Source organism: Uranotaenia lowii, chromosome 3 (genome assembly GCF_029784155.1).
Source record: "Uranotaenia lowii strain MFRU-FL chromosome 3, ASM2978415v1, whole genome shotgun sequence".
NCBI lineage: Eukaryota > Metazoa > Arthropoda > Insecta > Diptera > Culicidae > Uranotaenia > Uranotaenia lowii.
The window spans coordinates 93930782-93947328 of NC_073693.1; the positions used below are offsets into that span (position 1 = coordinate 93930782).

Genomic DNA, 16547 nt, shown 5'->3' on the forward strand with positions numbered 1-16547 from the left:
ATTGAATCAAGCGAAAAAAATCTGATTAATTTCCATTCATCTGATGAAATAAATTTTGTTTTTCACAAAACAAAAACTTTGCGTATTATTAAAACTCTACTATCAGCCTCATGCAACTTTTATTCAAGATCGATTTTAAAACTTTAAATCAGTGTAGATGATGTATAGAATGATCAAACGATAACTTCTATTTTTGGAAGAGCTTTCAGAATATGGAAATGAAAAGATATTTAAAAAAGTTTATCAAAAACCTTTTGCTTGAAACTGATCAGAAGAAGAATGCTCCCGTTTTTTTAAATACATAATATTGCGAGTTGAGACGGAACAACGAACATTCTTTTATAATCTTCAACCGTTTTGGCAACATTGCAACGCGCTCTTGATTAGAATTTGTTTCAGTGTACCTGGCATTTATTTTATGGTAAAATAAAAAAAGAGATATGAGCCGTGTGGTTTTTATAGCAGCTTGGTTTGATCTCGCTCGGCTCTCCATTCGAAAACATCAACCGCGTGTTCGTGCTGCCTGGTGAAGGAGTTGATTTTAATTTCCACAAAATAACTCGGAATAGTTGAAACGTTAAGAGTTAAAATGAAAGTCAAGCAACAGACCAACAAAACCAAGCCCGATGGCAAAAAAATGAAAGTTAAAAAAACCAAACTAAAGGAAAAGGCCGCTAAAAAACGCAAGCTCGAAGATTTGGATGCCTCGTCTGAGGATGAAGGGATTCACCTGAAAGAAAGCAGGATTTCCGATGAACCTGTCCCGAAGAAGGTTTGTTAAATTGTAGTAATATATCCTGCATGTACTAATAAATTTTACATTGCAGTCTAAGTGGGTGAACAAACAACGTGTGTTGGTGCTTTGTGCCCGAGGAATAAATCATCGAGATCGGCATCTCATGAAAGATTTGAAAACATTGATGCCGCATCATCGCAGCGAACCGAAGATGGAACGCTGGAAGACCCTGTCGGTCGTGAACGAAATGTGCGAAATGAAACATTGCAACAAGGTGGTTCTATTCGAGGGACGTCGAAAACGAGATCTGTACATGTGGTTGGCCAATGCAGAGAAAGGTCCATCGGTGAAGTTTCTTATCGAGAACATCCATACCATGGGAGAGATGAAATTGACCGGAAATTGCTTACGTGGGTCTCGGCCGATTTTATCCTTCGATCAGGAGTTCACCAAACAACCACATCTGGCATTGATCAAGGAGCTGTTGACGCAGATTTTCGGTGTTCCGAATCACCACCCAAAAAGTCAACCATTCGTGGATCGAGTAATCAGTTTCACCTATTTGGACAATCGCATCTGGTATCGGCATTTCCAAATTCTCTCGGAGGATGGGGGGCTGGCCGAGGTTGGACCACGATTCGTGATGAATCCCATCAAGATATTTGATGGAGCTTTCAGCGGGGATCCTATTTGGGAAAATGATAACTATCAGAGCCCAGCCAAGCATAGACAAATGCTGAAGAAAGCAGCCAAGGATACATATCTGCACAAGCAGAGGCAAAAGATTGATCAGGAAGTCGAAGCACCGACAGTAACTCATGATTTCGACAAGTACGCTGATGTTTTCCAGAATGGTGACGAGGAGGAAAAGGCCAAGGAGCTGCTGAAGAAGGAAGAACAGGAGAAGGCCGCCGAAGAAGAGCGCGCTGCTATCGAGGAGCAGCATGAGCGAATGAAGAAGAAGGAAGAAATGAAGAAACTTAAAAAATTGGCCCAATCCAAAAAGAGCGGAAAAGTAATGAAAAATGGGAAGAAGAACTTGAAGATTAAAAAGACGAAAGTTAAAGCTAAAGTTGATGTAGATGACAGTGATTGAAACGCTTTACAGTTGTATTTGGTTTTATTTTCAAGAAAATATAATTTTTTAGTAACTATCAACAAAAGAGTGCATTTTCATTATAGTATCACGACTTTCATGGTTTCTAAAGTTTACTATAATTGAAAAAATTGCATTGACTGGAAAACCAATCCCCCTTTGATGTGCTATGTTGTGTTGGCTTTTCCCTAAGTTAAGGTAGAAGTGGTCATGTTCCTATGGTTGTAGTTTTATAAAAGTTTGAAACTTTGTTAAATGAAGAGATTTTCAAATAAACCGTTTGAACAGAATTCCAACTAATACATCCGATCGTCAATCAATAATAAGTCTTTCCAATGAATTTTGGTCGAAACAAGTAGAAATGGATTGACAGTTGATCACCTGTCTGGATTGGCTTTAACTAAAGAGCCTGTAATAAAAACAAAAGAGACGCAATCTGATCCTTTTAAGAATAAATCATCTAGCAACCCCGCTTTCATTTGAGCGCAGCACTGCTGTGCTTCAAACTTCACATGACTTCAATTTTTGTTGCGTTTACTTTTTTTCGGAAGTGGGTTTTGGTCTAGTCTGCTGTTTTACCAAGCTGTTTTTTGGTATTGTCATCAATTAAAAAAACTGCAATCATGGAGTGTTTGTTCTAACAAAACCTGCCCCGGATTTAAAAATATATTTTTCTTCCGGTTCCCGACTGAGCCAAAAAAAAACGGGAGAAATTGCTCGCATTCTGCCATCTTTCTGTACTGGAATCCGCAACTTTCATTGGTAAACTTTCCATTTCGACTCCGCTGATCCGGGAACATCTTGTGCAGTCAATGAAAACTCAAAATTAAAAAAAAAATATCCTACATATTTATCATTAAATAAAATCATAACTTACCAATTAAGTACCAGGAAATAAGTCCTTGAGAATCTAGCTTGTAATTGAAATAGAGCATCCAAAAACTGTGTTTTGATTACCCTTTGTTTACAGATATGAATGATAATACTTTCGCTACCGCCGCTTTCGCAATTCCAAATTTTCCAGTTTGACAAGTCTTTTGCTCGATTGGAATGACACTGACAGGAAATCGAAAATTCCAATCGTGACATTTCGTCTCTTTTGTTTATAGAGGCTCGTTAGTTTTAACTATAGACACTATAATTTCATATAGTCTGGCAAAGAGAATGACGGGAGCCAATCGAACTGTCATTCGCGGGAGCCAATCGAGCAAACTTTCTAAATATTGGAAAATCATGGTTGAAGTATTGTGATTCACAAACCTTTTTTGGCTTTTTGGAAACATTAACTTAAGTGTTTTAGCATAATTTCCACTAGTTTTACACCTATAGAATATACTATATTTTTCAAAAGCCATTTCTCGCGTGAGCTTTCATTACGTCGAATGAAACAAAATTTGAAAAATAGAGATATTCACTAAAAAAGCTTCATTATAACATTATCTACCTATGTGATTGATAAAACAATCAATTTAAACCCTTTTAATATATAAAATTTAAGACTTCCAAAATGACGAATGAAACAAAACCTTGATTGCCAATTTCAATGTTGCTTACGTCCGTTCTTCCAAACGGCGAATGTGCAGAGGAAAAAAACCTGGCACATTCGCTATGGATTCCATGAGGAAACAAGTGTGGTAGAGGTTATCAGAATATCAACCTGGCAATGAATATTATTTCAGATTCTTCTTTTCAAGCGTTCTTAAATCGATACTCAAGCAGGCTTTCGAACGCTGTAAAATAATGCAGCAAGGAAAAGAAACCGAACAGCAGCAGTAGCAGCAAACCTACACTCAGAAATAAATAAAATATCAAACAATTAAGTTTTAGGTATTTTCACGTTTCTCCCTCTTTACGCACAAGGATATTTCTCATGGTGTAATTACTGGGATATTTCTCTCTGAGAAATATTTCTGCGATTAAAATTTATGCATTGAGAAATGGGAGGATTGTTATGGAAGCGACATCTGGTGGTCAGAAAAAAAAGTTTGAGCCGGGACGTAAAGCAAACGCTTAAAGCAGAAATAATCAGAAAAAGCAAACGAAAATCGTTTGATTTTTGTATTAGTTCTATGGTCAATGTGCATTATTGACCATAGCATACAAACCAAATGCACTTTCCTTTTAATAATAAATTGCTGCTACTGATTCCATCCTTTTTGAAGATTATTCACATATTCGAAAAGAATGGAATCTGCATGCAGTCAAGTTGAGCGGCATTTTGCAACTGAAGAATCATAGCACGTGCTCATACCCGTTTAGTTGGGACTCAAACGCACAAATCACAAAGCGTTTGTTTGAACAAAATAATATCTCGGTTATTAAATTTTATGCATTGGATCATTATACGCCAAGAAATTATTCGGGTGCATAAATTTAAATAATTGAAATAGTTATTTTTTAATATTTCTGGATATTAATGTCAGTCAAATGTCAGAGTAATTAAAACAAAATATTTTTAATATTTTTTAAATTTCTGAGTGTAACAACTAACTGCATCAGGCTGAGCGGCAGCAGCCTGCTGCTGTTAGTCACCCAATCACCCGATTCACACTTTTATTACGCATTCACTAATAAATTTACCGCTACACTCGACAACTTACTAAGTTAACGTTCACTATGCCGAGAAAATTGTAAATTTACCGGTAATTGCCTCAGAAACATTTGGGCGTAAGTGCAAGTTGAACGAATCAAAGGACGAAAGAAAAGAGACGAATGAAACAAATTTCCCCTCCAAACGACGAATGTGTTCAGACGTATGAACGATTTATGTTTGAATATGTCGTATGATCCTATATGATTAAAAAATAGCTCTAAAAATTGCAAAAAATTAAATTCATAATGTGGAATATCTCACACAATTAGTTTCCATGAATATTGCGTATTTTTTGAAGGGTTATCGGCGAAGGAATGAAAATAGGATTTGAAAAACACTCTTCAAATTTCAGAACCGTTTTTCTCGGTTCGGTGTTTCTGTTTCATTCGACGTAATGAAAGCTCACGCGAGATTTGCAGTTGAACTGACAAAAATAGTATGTAGTTTACGAATCTTATAAACTATTTTTTATTTTGCAACTGGAAAGAGTTATGAAGAGCTTGAACATTATCATAGAATGCTCGATTGGCTCCGCGCAAATGACAGTTCGATTGGCTCCCGTCATTCTCTTTGCCAGACTATATGAAATTATAGTGTCTATAGTTTTAACTATAGACACTATAATTTCATATAGTCTGGCAAAGAGAATGACGGGAGCCAATCGAACTGTCATTTGCGCGGAGCCAATCGAGCATTCTATGATAATGTTCAAGCTCTTCATAACTCTTTCCAGTTGCAAAATAAAAAATAGTTTATAAGATTCGTAAACTACATACTATTTTTGTCAGTTCAACTGCAAATCTCGCGTGAGCTTTCATTACGTCGAATGAAACAGAAACACCGAACCGAGAAAAACGGTTCTGAAATTTGAAGAGTGTTTTTCAAATCCTATTTTCATTCCTTCGCCGATAACCCTTCAAAAAATACGCAATATTCATGGAAACTAATTGTGTGAGATATTCCACATTATGAATTTAATTTTTTGCAATTTTTAGAGCTATTTTTTAATCATATAGGATCATACGACATATTCAAACATAAATCGTTCATACGTCTGAACACATTCGTCGTTTGGAGGGGAAATTTGTTTCATTCGTCTCTTTTCTTTCGTCCTTTGATTCGTTCAACTTGCACTTACGCCCAAATGTTTCTGAGGCAATTACCGGTAAATTTACAATTTTCTCGGCATAGTGAACGTTAACTTAGTAAGTTGTCGAGTGTAGCGGTAAATTTATTAGTGAATGCGTAATAAAAGTGTGAATCGGGTGATTGGGTGACTAACAGCAGCAGGCTGCTGCCGCTCAGCCTGATGCAGTTAGTTGTTACACTCAGAAATTTAAAAAATATTAAAAATATTTTGTTTTAATTACTCTGACATTTGACTGACATTAATATCCAGAAATATTAAAAAATAACTATTTCAATTATTTAAATTTATGCACCCGAATAATTTCTTGGCGTATAATGATCCAATGCATAAAATTTAATAACCGAGATATTATTTTGTTCAAACAAACGCTTTGTGATTTGTGCGTTTGAGTCCCAACTAAACGGGTATGAGCACGTGCTATGATTCTTCAGTTGCAAAATGCCGCTCAACTTGACTGCATGCAGATTCCATTCTTTTCGAATATGTGAATAATCTTCAAAAAGGATGGAATCAGTAGCAGCAATTTATTATTAAAAGGAAAGTGCATTTGGTTTGTATGCTATGGTCAATAATGCACATTGACCATAGAACTAATACAAAAATCAAACGATTTTCGTTTGCTTTTTCTGATTATTTCTGCTTTAAGCGTTTGCTTTACGTCCCGGCTCAAACTTTTTTTTCTGACCACCAGATGTCGCTTCCATAACAATCCTCCCATTTCTCAATGCATAAATTTTAATCGCAGAAATATTTCTCAGAGAGAAATATCCCAGTAATTACACCATGAGAAATATCCTTGTGCGTAAAGAGGGAGAAACGTGAAAATACCTAAAACTTAATTGTTTGATATTTTATTTATTTCTGAGTGTAGGTTTGCTGCTACTGCTGCTGTTCGGTTTCTTTTCCTTGCTGCATTATTTTACAGCGTTCGAAAGCCTGCTTGAGTATCGATTTAAGAACGCTTGAAAAGAAGAATCTGAAATAATATTCATTGCCAGGTTGATATTCTGATAACCTCTACCACACTTGTTTCCTCATGGAATCCATACACTCAGAAATAAATAAAATATCAAACAATTAAGTTTTAGGTATTTTCACGTTTCTCCCTCTTTACGCACAAGGATATTTCTCATGGTGTAATTACTGGGATATTTCTCTCTGAGAAATATTTCTGCGATTAAAATTTATGCATTGAGAAATGGGAGGATTGTTATGGAAGCGACATCTGGTGGTCAGAAAAAAAAGTTTGAGCCGGGACGTAAAGCAAACGCTTAAAGCAGAAATAATCAGAAAAAGCAAACGAAAATCGTTTGATTTTTGTATTAGTTCTATGGTCAATGTGCATTATTGACCATAGCATACAAACCAAATGCACTTTCCTTTTAATAATAAATTGCTGCTACTGATTCCATCCTTTTTGAAGATTATTCACATATTCGAAAAGAATGGAATCTGCATGCAGTCAAGTTGAGCGGCATTTTGCAACTGAAGAATCATAGCACGTGCTCATACCCGTTTAGTTGGGACTCAAACGCACAAATCACAAAGCGTTTGTTTGAACAAAATAATATCTCGGTTATTAAATTTTATGCATTGGATCATTATACGCCAAGAAATTATTCGGGTGCATAAATTTAAATAATTGAAATAGTTATTTTTTAATATTTCTGGATATTAATGTCAGTCAAATGTCAGAGTAATTAAAACAAAATATTTTTAATATTTTTTAAATTTCTGAGTGTAGCGAATGTGCCAGGTTTTTTTCCTCTGCACATTCGCCGTTTGGAAGAACGGACGTAAGCAACATTGAAATTGGCAATCAAGGTTTTGTTTCATTCGTCATTTTGGAAGTCTTAAATTTTATATATTAAAAGGGTTTAAATTGATTGTTTTATCAATCACATAGGTAGATAATGTTATAATGAAGCTTTTTTAGTGAATATCTCTATTTTTCAAATTTTGTTTCATTCGACGTAATGAAAGCTCACGCGAGAAATGGCTTTTGAAAAATATAGTATATTCTATAGGTGTAAAACTAGTGGAAATTATGCTAAAACACTTAAGTTAATGTTTCCAAAAAGCCAAAAAAGGTTTGTGAATCACAATACTTCAACCATGATTTTCCAATATTTAGAAAGTTTGCTCGATTGGCTCCCGCGAATGACAGTTCGATTGGCTCCCGTCATTCTCTTTGCCAGACTATATGAAATTATAGTGTCTATAGTTTTAACTAGTTACTTCGTTGAATAACGTTTCGTCAAAAACATTGGTCCATTGAACAACTGTCAGTTGACAAAAACCAGTTGAAACCGATTTTTACCTACGATTGAACGAAGCTAATATCGATCACTGGTGACTGGTATTTTGTTCACTTGCATGAAAATGGCCTAAAGTTATGCTCTCGAGTTTCCGAAGAAGTTTAACCTTTAGGTTTCTGACTTGCTATTTTGCTCTATTTTGGAATTGAAAAATGAACACACACATAGGATCTCAGTGAAACTTCAGTTTCTTTGAAGAGATAATTTTAACTGCTCGGCGTTTTCCGAGTTGTAAAATAATAGACATTTTAACATTTCACGACTTTTATTAGTTTCATTAGCTCTAATGTTTCTACCCATATGGTGTAAGGTAAATTGAGAAAATACGTTACTTGTTTTATAGTTTGGTGGCCTAATCAGGCAGCGGCATTCTGGCGAACACGGTGGGATTGCAATCACACCCTAATGTTTGTTAGGATCAGCTTGTCGGGTCAGCAGTTTTCTGGCGACAGGACACGACGACGTTCAGCAGTTATCGAGAATATCTCTAAAATTCATATTTTCGCTAGCCAGAGGATCGGTAATAATTATCATACGATTGTTTTAATGCCAATATTTTACCATAACAGTTAGTAGCGAGTAAAGTATTGAAACGAAGTTAGAAGTTTTAAGCTTCTCCGAATAAGATAATCTAATTCTTCTTGGATCCACCAAACCCTGCAAAGCCCATGATTGCTGCCAGTTCGGAAGTTCCCGACTCAGCATCGGCTTCAACTTCCTCAATTTTCCGTTTGCGTTCTTTCCTCTTCTCTCGTTTATATTCCCGGTAGCGTTCCTCCTCTTCCTTGGCTTCCTTCACCCGGCTCTCCAGCTCGTAGTCCTTTTTCTTTTCTTCGGTTTTCTTTTTGTTCACCTTGAAGCGTTCCTTAACCTGGTCCAGTGTGCTCCGCTCGACCTTCATCGACATACCTAGATTTCGCTGATGCTTTTTTCCATTGATGTGATCCAGGAAGTTGATCGAGTCTTTCACGACGCAATCACACACATTGCAGTAGTAACCACCAGATTGCGACGACGGAGTGCTCTTGTTGATTACCATGCTCTTCCCCAGCTTGGAATCCAGGTCAACTTTGTAGTCGCGCTGTTTGAGCAACTCCTTTGTTACAGGTTCTAGTCGAAATCGAAAAATCGTTAAGTATTTGTATATATTCTATTTTAGAGGAATCACCTTCTTCCGATTGTTCGTCTTTCGTTTTGGCCAGGAGCCGCTCCTGGGCCAAACGCTCGTACTCCTTTCGGTCCCATTTCCGTCGATGATCATCCGGTCTCATGGACATGGTTGCAATATGGTAAGGTATTCGGAGCGCGAACGGAAGTTTCAACAGGTTCCCCGAATAGTTGCTCTCAAAAAGACGGCAACTAATAGGTTTTATTTCCGAATAGTGCTGGGAAAAAGTAGATATTTTAGAATTAATTTATAGAATAATTTTAAACTGAATGTTTTCCAAAATGAGCTTGACGTTTATTTGTTTATATCACACAGTCGTCAGTTTGAACTCAAATTGAAGCAAAGATTATGCCAATAGGACGTATTTTTCAAAATACACATGAATGGGTCGAATGAAGCGAAAATGTGAAAGAATACGCGAATGACACTGTACTTTTACCCAAAAGTAATGTTTATAATCCTTAGCTGATGTTTCTGTTTTTCTGCAAATTTCTCTTCTTTTCTGCAGTTTTTGTTAACTTTTAATTTTAATGTATTGATGTTTATTCCAGTGGAAGTATTTTTTCCGTGTACTGAAATTATAGCACAGTTGCATAAAATTACCTCGCATGCAATTCTTATTAAAGAGCGGCTCACATCTTTCTTTTGTGCTTTCAAAACGCAGCCCTGCGAGCTCCTATCAGAAAATTTTCTTTGACGTTTCTGCCATCACTATCTTTCGTTGTTGAGTTCTCTTTTGCACTACCGATGAAAATGCTGCAGATCAGACTCATCCACTCATCATCACCGCGGTGCCAGCAGCAGAAGTTGCGTCCATTTTCGTCTTTTGTGGAGCAGCACCATTTCCATCATCACGTATAATCGAGTCCGAATGTCTTTTGTCGCGAGTTGAAATCTATTTTTCCTGGGATCGGATTCTGATTTCCTTACCTTTCTGTCCGAGGTGTGGAACCTGCTTGCGGATGTGCCGTTTGAGCTGCTCGAGTTTCTGCAGGAAGTGAAAAATAAAGGATAACCTCTGGGTGGGGAGAAAAAAAAATCTACGAAGCAATTTAGTGCAAATTTAATATGGTGGAGCAATGATCATTGTTTGGTTGGCAAAAAATTGCATCTGAGGGTGCAGTGAAATGCAAGCATTGTGATTGCCAAATTTTTCATAACTACGCGCACCGATAGGAAGGAATAAAAAAATATGGTTGATGTATTTTCGATTGCGAAACATTCTTACGTTTGAAGTTTTATAATCAGAACACAGAGCGTAGGAAAAAAAACTAAACATTGATTACGGAGTAAAGCAGAGTGACTAAATCGGTATTGTTGGATGCTCGTCAATTGGCCTCGCAGTGATAAGCAAAGAATTTAGTCAGCTCTGCAGTGTTCATCTGTGGCCTGGAAAAAGTTTTGTAGAGTTAGTTATTGTTGCCTTCTTCAGGGTCTAAAGAGGGTATAACATTAACATGGAAGGAGAATCGGAGAAACAACCGCTATTGGGGAACCAGTCTTCCGCTCAAGCCGGGGCTACGCCTTGTAAGTATATAATCTGTAATTACCTTATGATTCAGTTTTCTATTTCCAACCATCCATATTTGATATAGTTTCTCCTTAAAAAATGTAATGAAAATGTGTTTAATTCCCACACCTTCTGAAGGGGGTCAATTTTTTGGGGCTTCTCAGTTTATACAACAGTCGTATCATATTGCTGACCGAGGCTTTGCTTTTCCATTTAATATAGAAGCACCCAGAATGATTTTTGTATACCCCTCCAACGGAGGAACGGCCAGTCAACGTAAAGTAATCTTCAAAGACTGTTACATTGAACAAGGGGGCTTCCTTTCGGTAGCTTCGTCTCTAGTGCCCAATTCTTCCTCCCCGTCCACTTGGCGGCAGTAGCGCTTTTCGCTTTGCTTCGTTAGCTAGTGGAGCAGGAAGAAAAATGATAAACCAATGCCCATGACTCATCGCCTCCCTTTAAGCATTTAGTTGTTCGGCGACAAGTGCACTTTTTTCCTTTTTCGTTTTCCATCTTTGCAAACAAGGGGCCAGATAAACGGTAAACGCAAAAATAATGTCACAAATTGTGTTTCTATTGTAGATAACAGTTTCGTTGATTATCTTCCGGATTTTTTCTCAAAATATGGGAGTTGCATTTGATTATCATTATGTTTCAATTCATGACAATGTTCGGAACAAAAAAAAACTAAACCAATCTTTTGAACTCTTGTTGTTGTAATCAAAACTCCTGATGATTTATATTTTAAGAGCGTTTTGGAGATCGTAACTGAAACAGTTAAGATTTTTTTTTTGAAAAATAAGATTCTTTCCGAGAGCTCAAGCCAGAAAGCGCCTAAATTTATTCTATCGAAAATGTCGAAGAACATGCAAATATAAACGCCTGTATATAGGCAAAGCATAATTGAAAAAAAATCTTATAGATTTGAAAAATAAAGGCACTTTCCACGTGTTATGTTCATAGCGATGATACGTCTAGATTCCATAAACCCATATTTTGAATCCTAAATCTAAAATCTGAATCTGAATCTGGACTTGGCTCAGTTGGCAAGTCTGTTGTCTCCTGATCCGATGTCCGCGAGTTAAAGCCCAAGAGTAAACATCGAACACAGTTGTTCCGGATGAGTTTTTCAATAACGATCCGCCAACTGCAACGTTGATAAAGTCGCGAATGCCATCAAAATGGTAAAACAACTATTTATAATCGAAACAAAAAAAAAATGAATCTGAATCTGAATCTGAAATCTGAATCAGAATCTAAAATCTAAATCTAAAATCTGAATCTGAATCTGAAATCTAAATCTGAAATCTGAATCTGAAATTTGAATCTGAAATCTGAATCTGGAATCTGAATCTGAAATCTGAAATCTGAATCTGAAATCTTAAACTGAAATCTGAATCAGAAATCTGAATCTGAATCTGAAATCTGAAATCTGAAATCTGAATCTGAAATCTGAATCTGAAATCTGAATCTGAAATCTGAATCTGAAATCTGAATCTGAAATCTGAATCTGAAATCTGAATCTGAAATCTGAATCTGAAATCTGAATCTGAAATCTGAATCTGAAATCTGAATCTGAAATCTGAATCTGAAATCTAAAATCTGAAATCTGAATCTGAAATCTGAATCTGAAATCTGAATCTAAAATCTGAATCTGAAATCTGAATCTGAAATCTGAATCTGAAATCTGAATCTGAAATCTAAAATCTGAATCTGAAATCTGAATTTGAAATCTGAATCTTAAATCTAAATCTGAAATCTGAATCTGAAATCTTAAATCTGAATTTGAAATCTGAATCTTAAATCTAAAGCTGATATCTTAATCTGAAATCCGAATCAGATTGATCTGACATCTGAATCTGTTTCTGAAATCAGAAATCTGAATCTGAATTTTGAATCTGAATCTGCAAATTGAATCTGAAATCTGAATCTGAAATCGGAATTTGAAATTTGAATCTAAAACCTGAATCCGAATATAAAATCTGAATTTTGAACCTGAATTTGAAAAACCTGATGAAATCCCCACTTTTTAAAGTTTCTCTAGACTTGAATAACTTACGTTTGCAACTAGTGCAACAGAACGAACGAAATTGCATTTATGTATTTGCTGATTGCCGGGTTTATGCGTTTTTCTTTTGTTTAAGCTAGGCGATACGGTTTCGCTCAGATCTAAACACCAAACAACGGTGAGCAGTGAGCAGGCGATATGTTGTTACTATCAAGCCAAGGCCAAGCTAAGCCAAGCTGATAAAATAAATGACTGCAGTTGTTGTTGGCTACTGTTTTTTTGATGATTTCAAATTCAACCAAAGTTGTTTTAAGATTCAAAAACAAACAAAAGTATAAAAAATTTTAACTTAAACATAAAACATGTATTTATTTTTCGATCATTGAAACCAATAATTGAGCATCCTCTTCTCTCATTAATTATAGCAGCCCCATCGGTCGTGACGACATCGTCCATAGGACCGGACGAAGTTCCCCCAGCGTACCAGCAAAACCAGCAAGAACAGCACAGTGTGATCGTAACTTGTCGTGTCTGTCATGCCTTGATTGATATCTCCTGGAAGAAAGAGCAGCACGTCGTCAAGTGTTCGAACTGCCATGAGGCAACGGTGAGACTTTCTTTAGCTTTAATCTGAGATAATTCGCTTATTCAAGTTCGTTTTCTCAATCAATAGCCCATCCGGAATGCTCCCCCGGGCAAAAAATACGTTCGATGTCCGTGCAATTGTTTGCTAATTTGCAAAAGCTCTTCCCAAAGGGTGGCCTGCCCGAGGCCAGACTGCAAGCGAATCATCAACCTGGCGCCGAGTCCGGTAACGCCACCGTTGCTGACGATGCCTGGCATGCGCCGTGTAGCTTGCGGTCACTGTCTGGATACGTTTTTGGTGAGTAAAACTCAAAATCGCATTACGAGTCAAGTTGTTGTATCGTATTTCGTAGCACAAGAACTATCAAAACTCCACTGATGCCGGTGCGTATCGATTTCTCTCTTTTAACATACAGTTCGACACGCTGAAAAACAATCTAGCCCGGTGTCCCCACTGTCGCAAGGTTTCTTCGGTTGGTGCAGACTTTTGCCGTAAGCGGGCCAGCCTGCTGTTTCTGGGAGGTTTGATCTTTTTGGCCATAGGAATCGGCGTTACCTATGGCACGATGTCATATGCTAAGGTGAGTGGTCAATTTGGTGGGATTTAGTGGGAAACAGTCAAAGTGAGGGAACAACGTGCTATTTTTAGATTGCAAATCTTAGGTATCAAAAAACTTGAACTAAGTACTACAAAGATTTTGAACCTATTAAATTTAAATGAAAATTTCTTATCAGAGCAACTAAGTCATAGGCAAACTAGCTGATAAGAGATATCATTTAGCAGAATGTTTATCATTGATCTGTAAATAGATCTTGTTCATCTTACATATCACAGAACCATGGAAAGCATTTCATCGTAATTTTCATAATAATTTCTTGTTACAGGATCACAGCGGCATGTTCATCGCCTACGTCAGCCTATTTCTGATTTCGTTGTTGCTGTTCGGTAACACCTTGTACTACAGTACGCTCAAGGTAAGTAGAATTGAAGGAACCATTTAAAAGGCTCGCGAGAACTTCGGAATCGCCATTTAGAGCCGCCAAATTCGAGCAAGGAAAACTGTCGGCGGTTGGAGACACGCGTGGTTGATTTCTTATTCTGGGGGTCACTAACCGAACAGCATATAAATGTGCAAGATCTAAGCATTAGTGTATTGTAAAAAGCTACTACGTTCTACAACAGCTTTTACCTGAAAGCAACAACAGATAAAATTAAAAAAAAACATTCCTTCTTAAGAGAAAAAAAAAACGACAACCATCATGGATTCACAGGAAAATAAAACCGAGCATGTTGGTTGAATTCTGCAGCGCAGGAACTAGAAATGTCAAGTTCTGAATGGACTTAACAGGACCGTTATTTGAACGAAATATGTGATTGAAAAGCGAACTAAACTTGATCAAACAAAAGCCATATGCAAGAAAAAATTGGAACAACTTGAAGTTACAGAAAATGGGATGATGATCCATTGCTCGGTGCTCTGAGTAATGTAAATTTAGCAAACTAAGATATAAAGAAGCAAACCACTGATATACATGCATATATAGCTACTGATTATGATTTACTCTGAATATTATTTGTATTTTTACATTTTTTTTTACAAATTGTCACTATTGAATCTGAGTTCCAATTGCTTGTATAAAAATTGCTCGGATAAAGTGGATCGTAGTAAAGGTAATTTGTTTTTGTTTGTGTTTAAAACATTGTATTCGTAGTAATAGTTATGTATAAAAGAAGCAGATTATGAAAAAAAAAAACCGTGATAAATGGAACAGTTTTGCGTTGTTACACCGAAAACTGAGAAGGTGGGGTAGCGCAAAAAATTAGCTAAACATTAGTTGAAAGGCATAACATACACATACTTACATTTAAAAGCAGTTTAGAACGTTAAAAAATCTTACAGAAAACAGTTAATTCAAAAAGTTAAATTCATGTAAAATACATTCATCACTTATCCAACATATGGGTACATCCAACAATACATAGAAATTAACAAATCCAACAAGAACAGTTTTACGGAAGCAAACATTCAACTGAATGGATACCATTATTCTACTGAAAAAAAAACTCAAAATAAACAGTTCGACTGATCTTTCTATCCGAATCATACAGATTTAAATATTCAACAGTTGGTCAACACGCAGAATCCGAAATTGATATGATTTTCTCCCATTCTTAAATAAAAAACGGAAACATGTTAAACATAATGAAACTCTAAAAATATTCCCGATTCTTTTTTTTTTTAATCCAGAATTTCATTAAACTTTATCCAGAATTTTAATAAATTTAATTAAAATAGTTTATATTTAAAAATGACTGCTATTTACTGTTTAAGCTTTTTAGTTTATATTTCTTAAAAGCTAAGCCACATGAAACTTTAAAAAATCACCACCATTTTGTTATTTTGAGTGATTTAAAAAATTGAAATTATGATTATTTTCATTAGACACTTCTCTCTGCAAGGAAAAAAAACATAAAACTAAAAAGATATTACGACTTACGCCTAAATCTAGGGGAAAGGTATAAACTAAATCAAAATCCAGCATAAAAATAGTGCATTACACACCTAACAACTTATTGCTACTACTGAAATGTTACTGACAACATAGTGCTTTTATAACACCATGTTGGTACACGCCCACGAGGAAAAGGTGAATCTTTTCTCGTTCCATACCAAACAATCCTTCCAAATGTTCCCAAATGTGCATCTACCGGAATTTCCTGTCTTTTTAATTTATGACCAAAATTCATATCTGTAAGCCTTGTATCATCTTCTATTGCTAAAAAAAATCTGCTATATTAATTAAGATTTAGCCTACCTATAATGTATAATCATCCCTCAGCCCTAAAATCTCCCAATCAAACCTATTATGAAAACTGGCAAGTATGGAAGGAATAAATAAAGGAAACATTTAGATAAATTTTAAGTGTGTTAAAAGGTTTTTTCATTTGTTTGAAAGAAATTTTCCAAAAAATTGTAAAAATTGTAAATTTTTAGTTTTCTGCTTATATATTCAGGCTTACTGTCTTAAGATTACCTGTTACGGCAACTACGCCCGGTCTTCCGACCCCACCAATGGGCAGAAACTGACGACGTTACTGCTCCTTTTTTGACAGATTTAGATGGAGAGGAAGAATAAAGAATTGTGAAGAAGATAAAGATTGAAAGTCATCATCCTAAATTGTGGGCAACTTTTATAAGCATTTGTGCTTTATTATTACTTTTTTGGGAAACACATATATGCGTTTGCATAACACCGTAAGTACTTCCGATGAATATTAACGGAAATTTAGTTGGACTAATACAAGATCCCACAAATAGATTTTTCCCGATATTCGAGCACTTAGGTGTCAACTTAGTTTGGAGGTTAGAACCTATTAGGCA

At 36.1% G+C, this 16547-nt stretch overlaps 3 protein-coding genes across 3 annotated transcripts; 2 read left to right on the plus strand and 1 right to left on the minus strand.

The window, feature by feature from the left end:
* Window positions 1–490: 490 nt before the first annotated feature.
* LOC129757974 (ribosome biogenesis protein BRX1 homolog) lies at window positions 491–1908 on the plus strand. Its single transcript, XM_055755393.1, has 2 exons — window positions 491–772; window positions 828–1908. Exons 1-2 carry the CDS (start codon window positions 590–592, stop codon window positions 1830–1832), a joined length of 1188 nt encoding a protein of 395 aa, XP_055611368.1. The 5' UTR covers window positions 491–589; the 3' UTR covers window positions 1833–1908.
* Window positions 1909–8139: 6231 nt separating this feature from the next.
* Window positions 8140–9357, minus strand: LOC129757980 (zinc finger matrin-type protein 2). The gene is made up of 2 exons (XM_055755400.1): window positions 9062–9357; window positions 8140–9003 (listed from the first exon to the last, which is right to left on the minus strand). Exons 1-2 carry the CDS (start codon window positions 9168–9170, stop codon window positions 8525–8527), a joined length of 588 nt encoding a protein of 195 aa, XP_055611375.1. The 5' UTR covers window positions 9171–9357; the 3' UTR covers window positions 8140–8524.
* Window positions 9358–9813: 456 nt separating this feature from the next.
* Window positions 9814–16089, plus strand: LOC129757978 (type 1 phosphatidylinositol 4,5-bisphosphate 4-phosphatase). The gene is made up of 5 exons (XM_055755396.1): window positions 9814–10588; window positions 13005–13186; window positions 13253–13462; window positions 13581–13745; window positions 14050–16089. Exons 1-5 carry the CDS (start codon window positions 10519–10521, stop codon window positions 14164–14166), a joined length of 744 nt encoding a protein of 247 aa, XP_055611371.1. The 5' UTR covers window positions 9814–10518; the 3' UTR covers window positions 14167–16089.
* The last annotated feature ends 458 nt before the right edge of the window (window positions 16090–16547 follow it).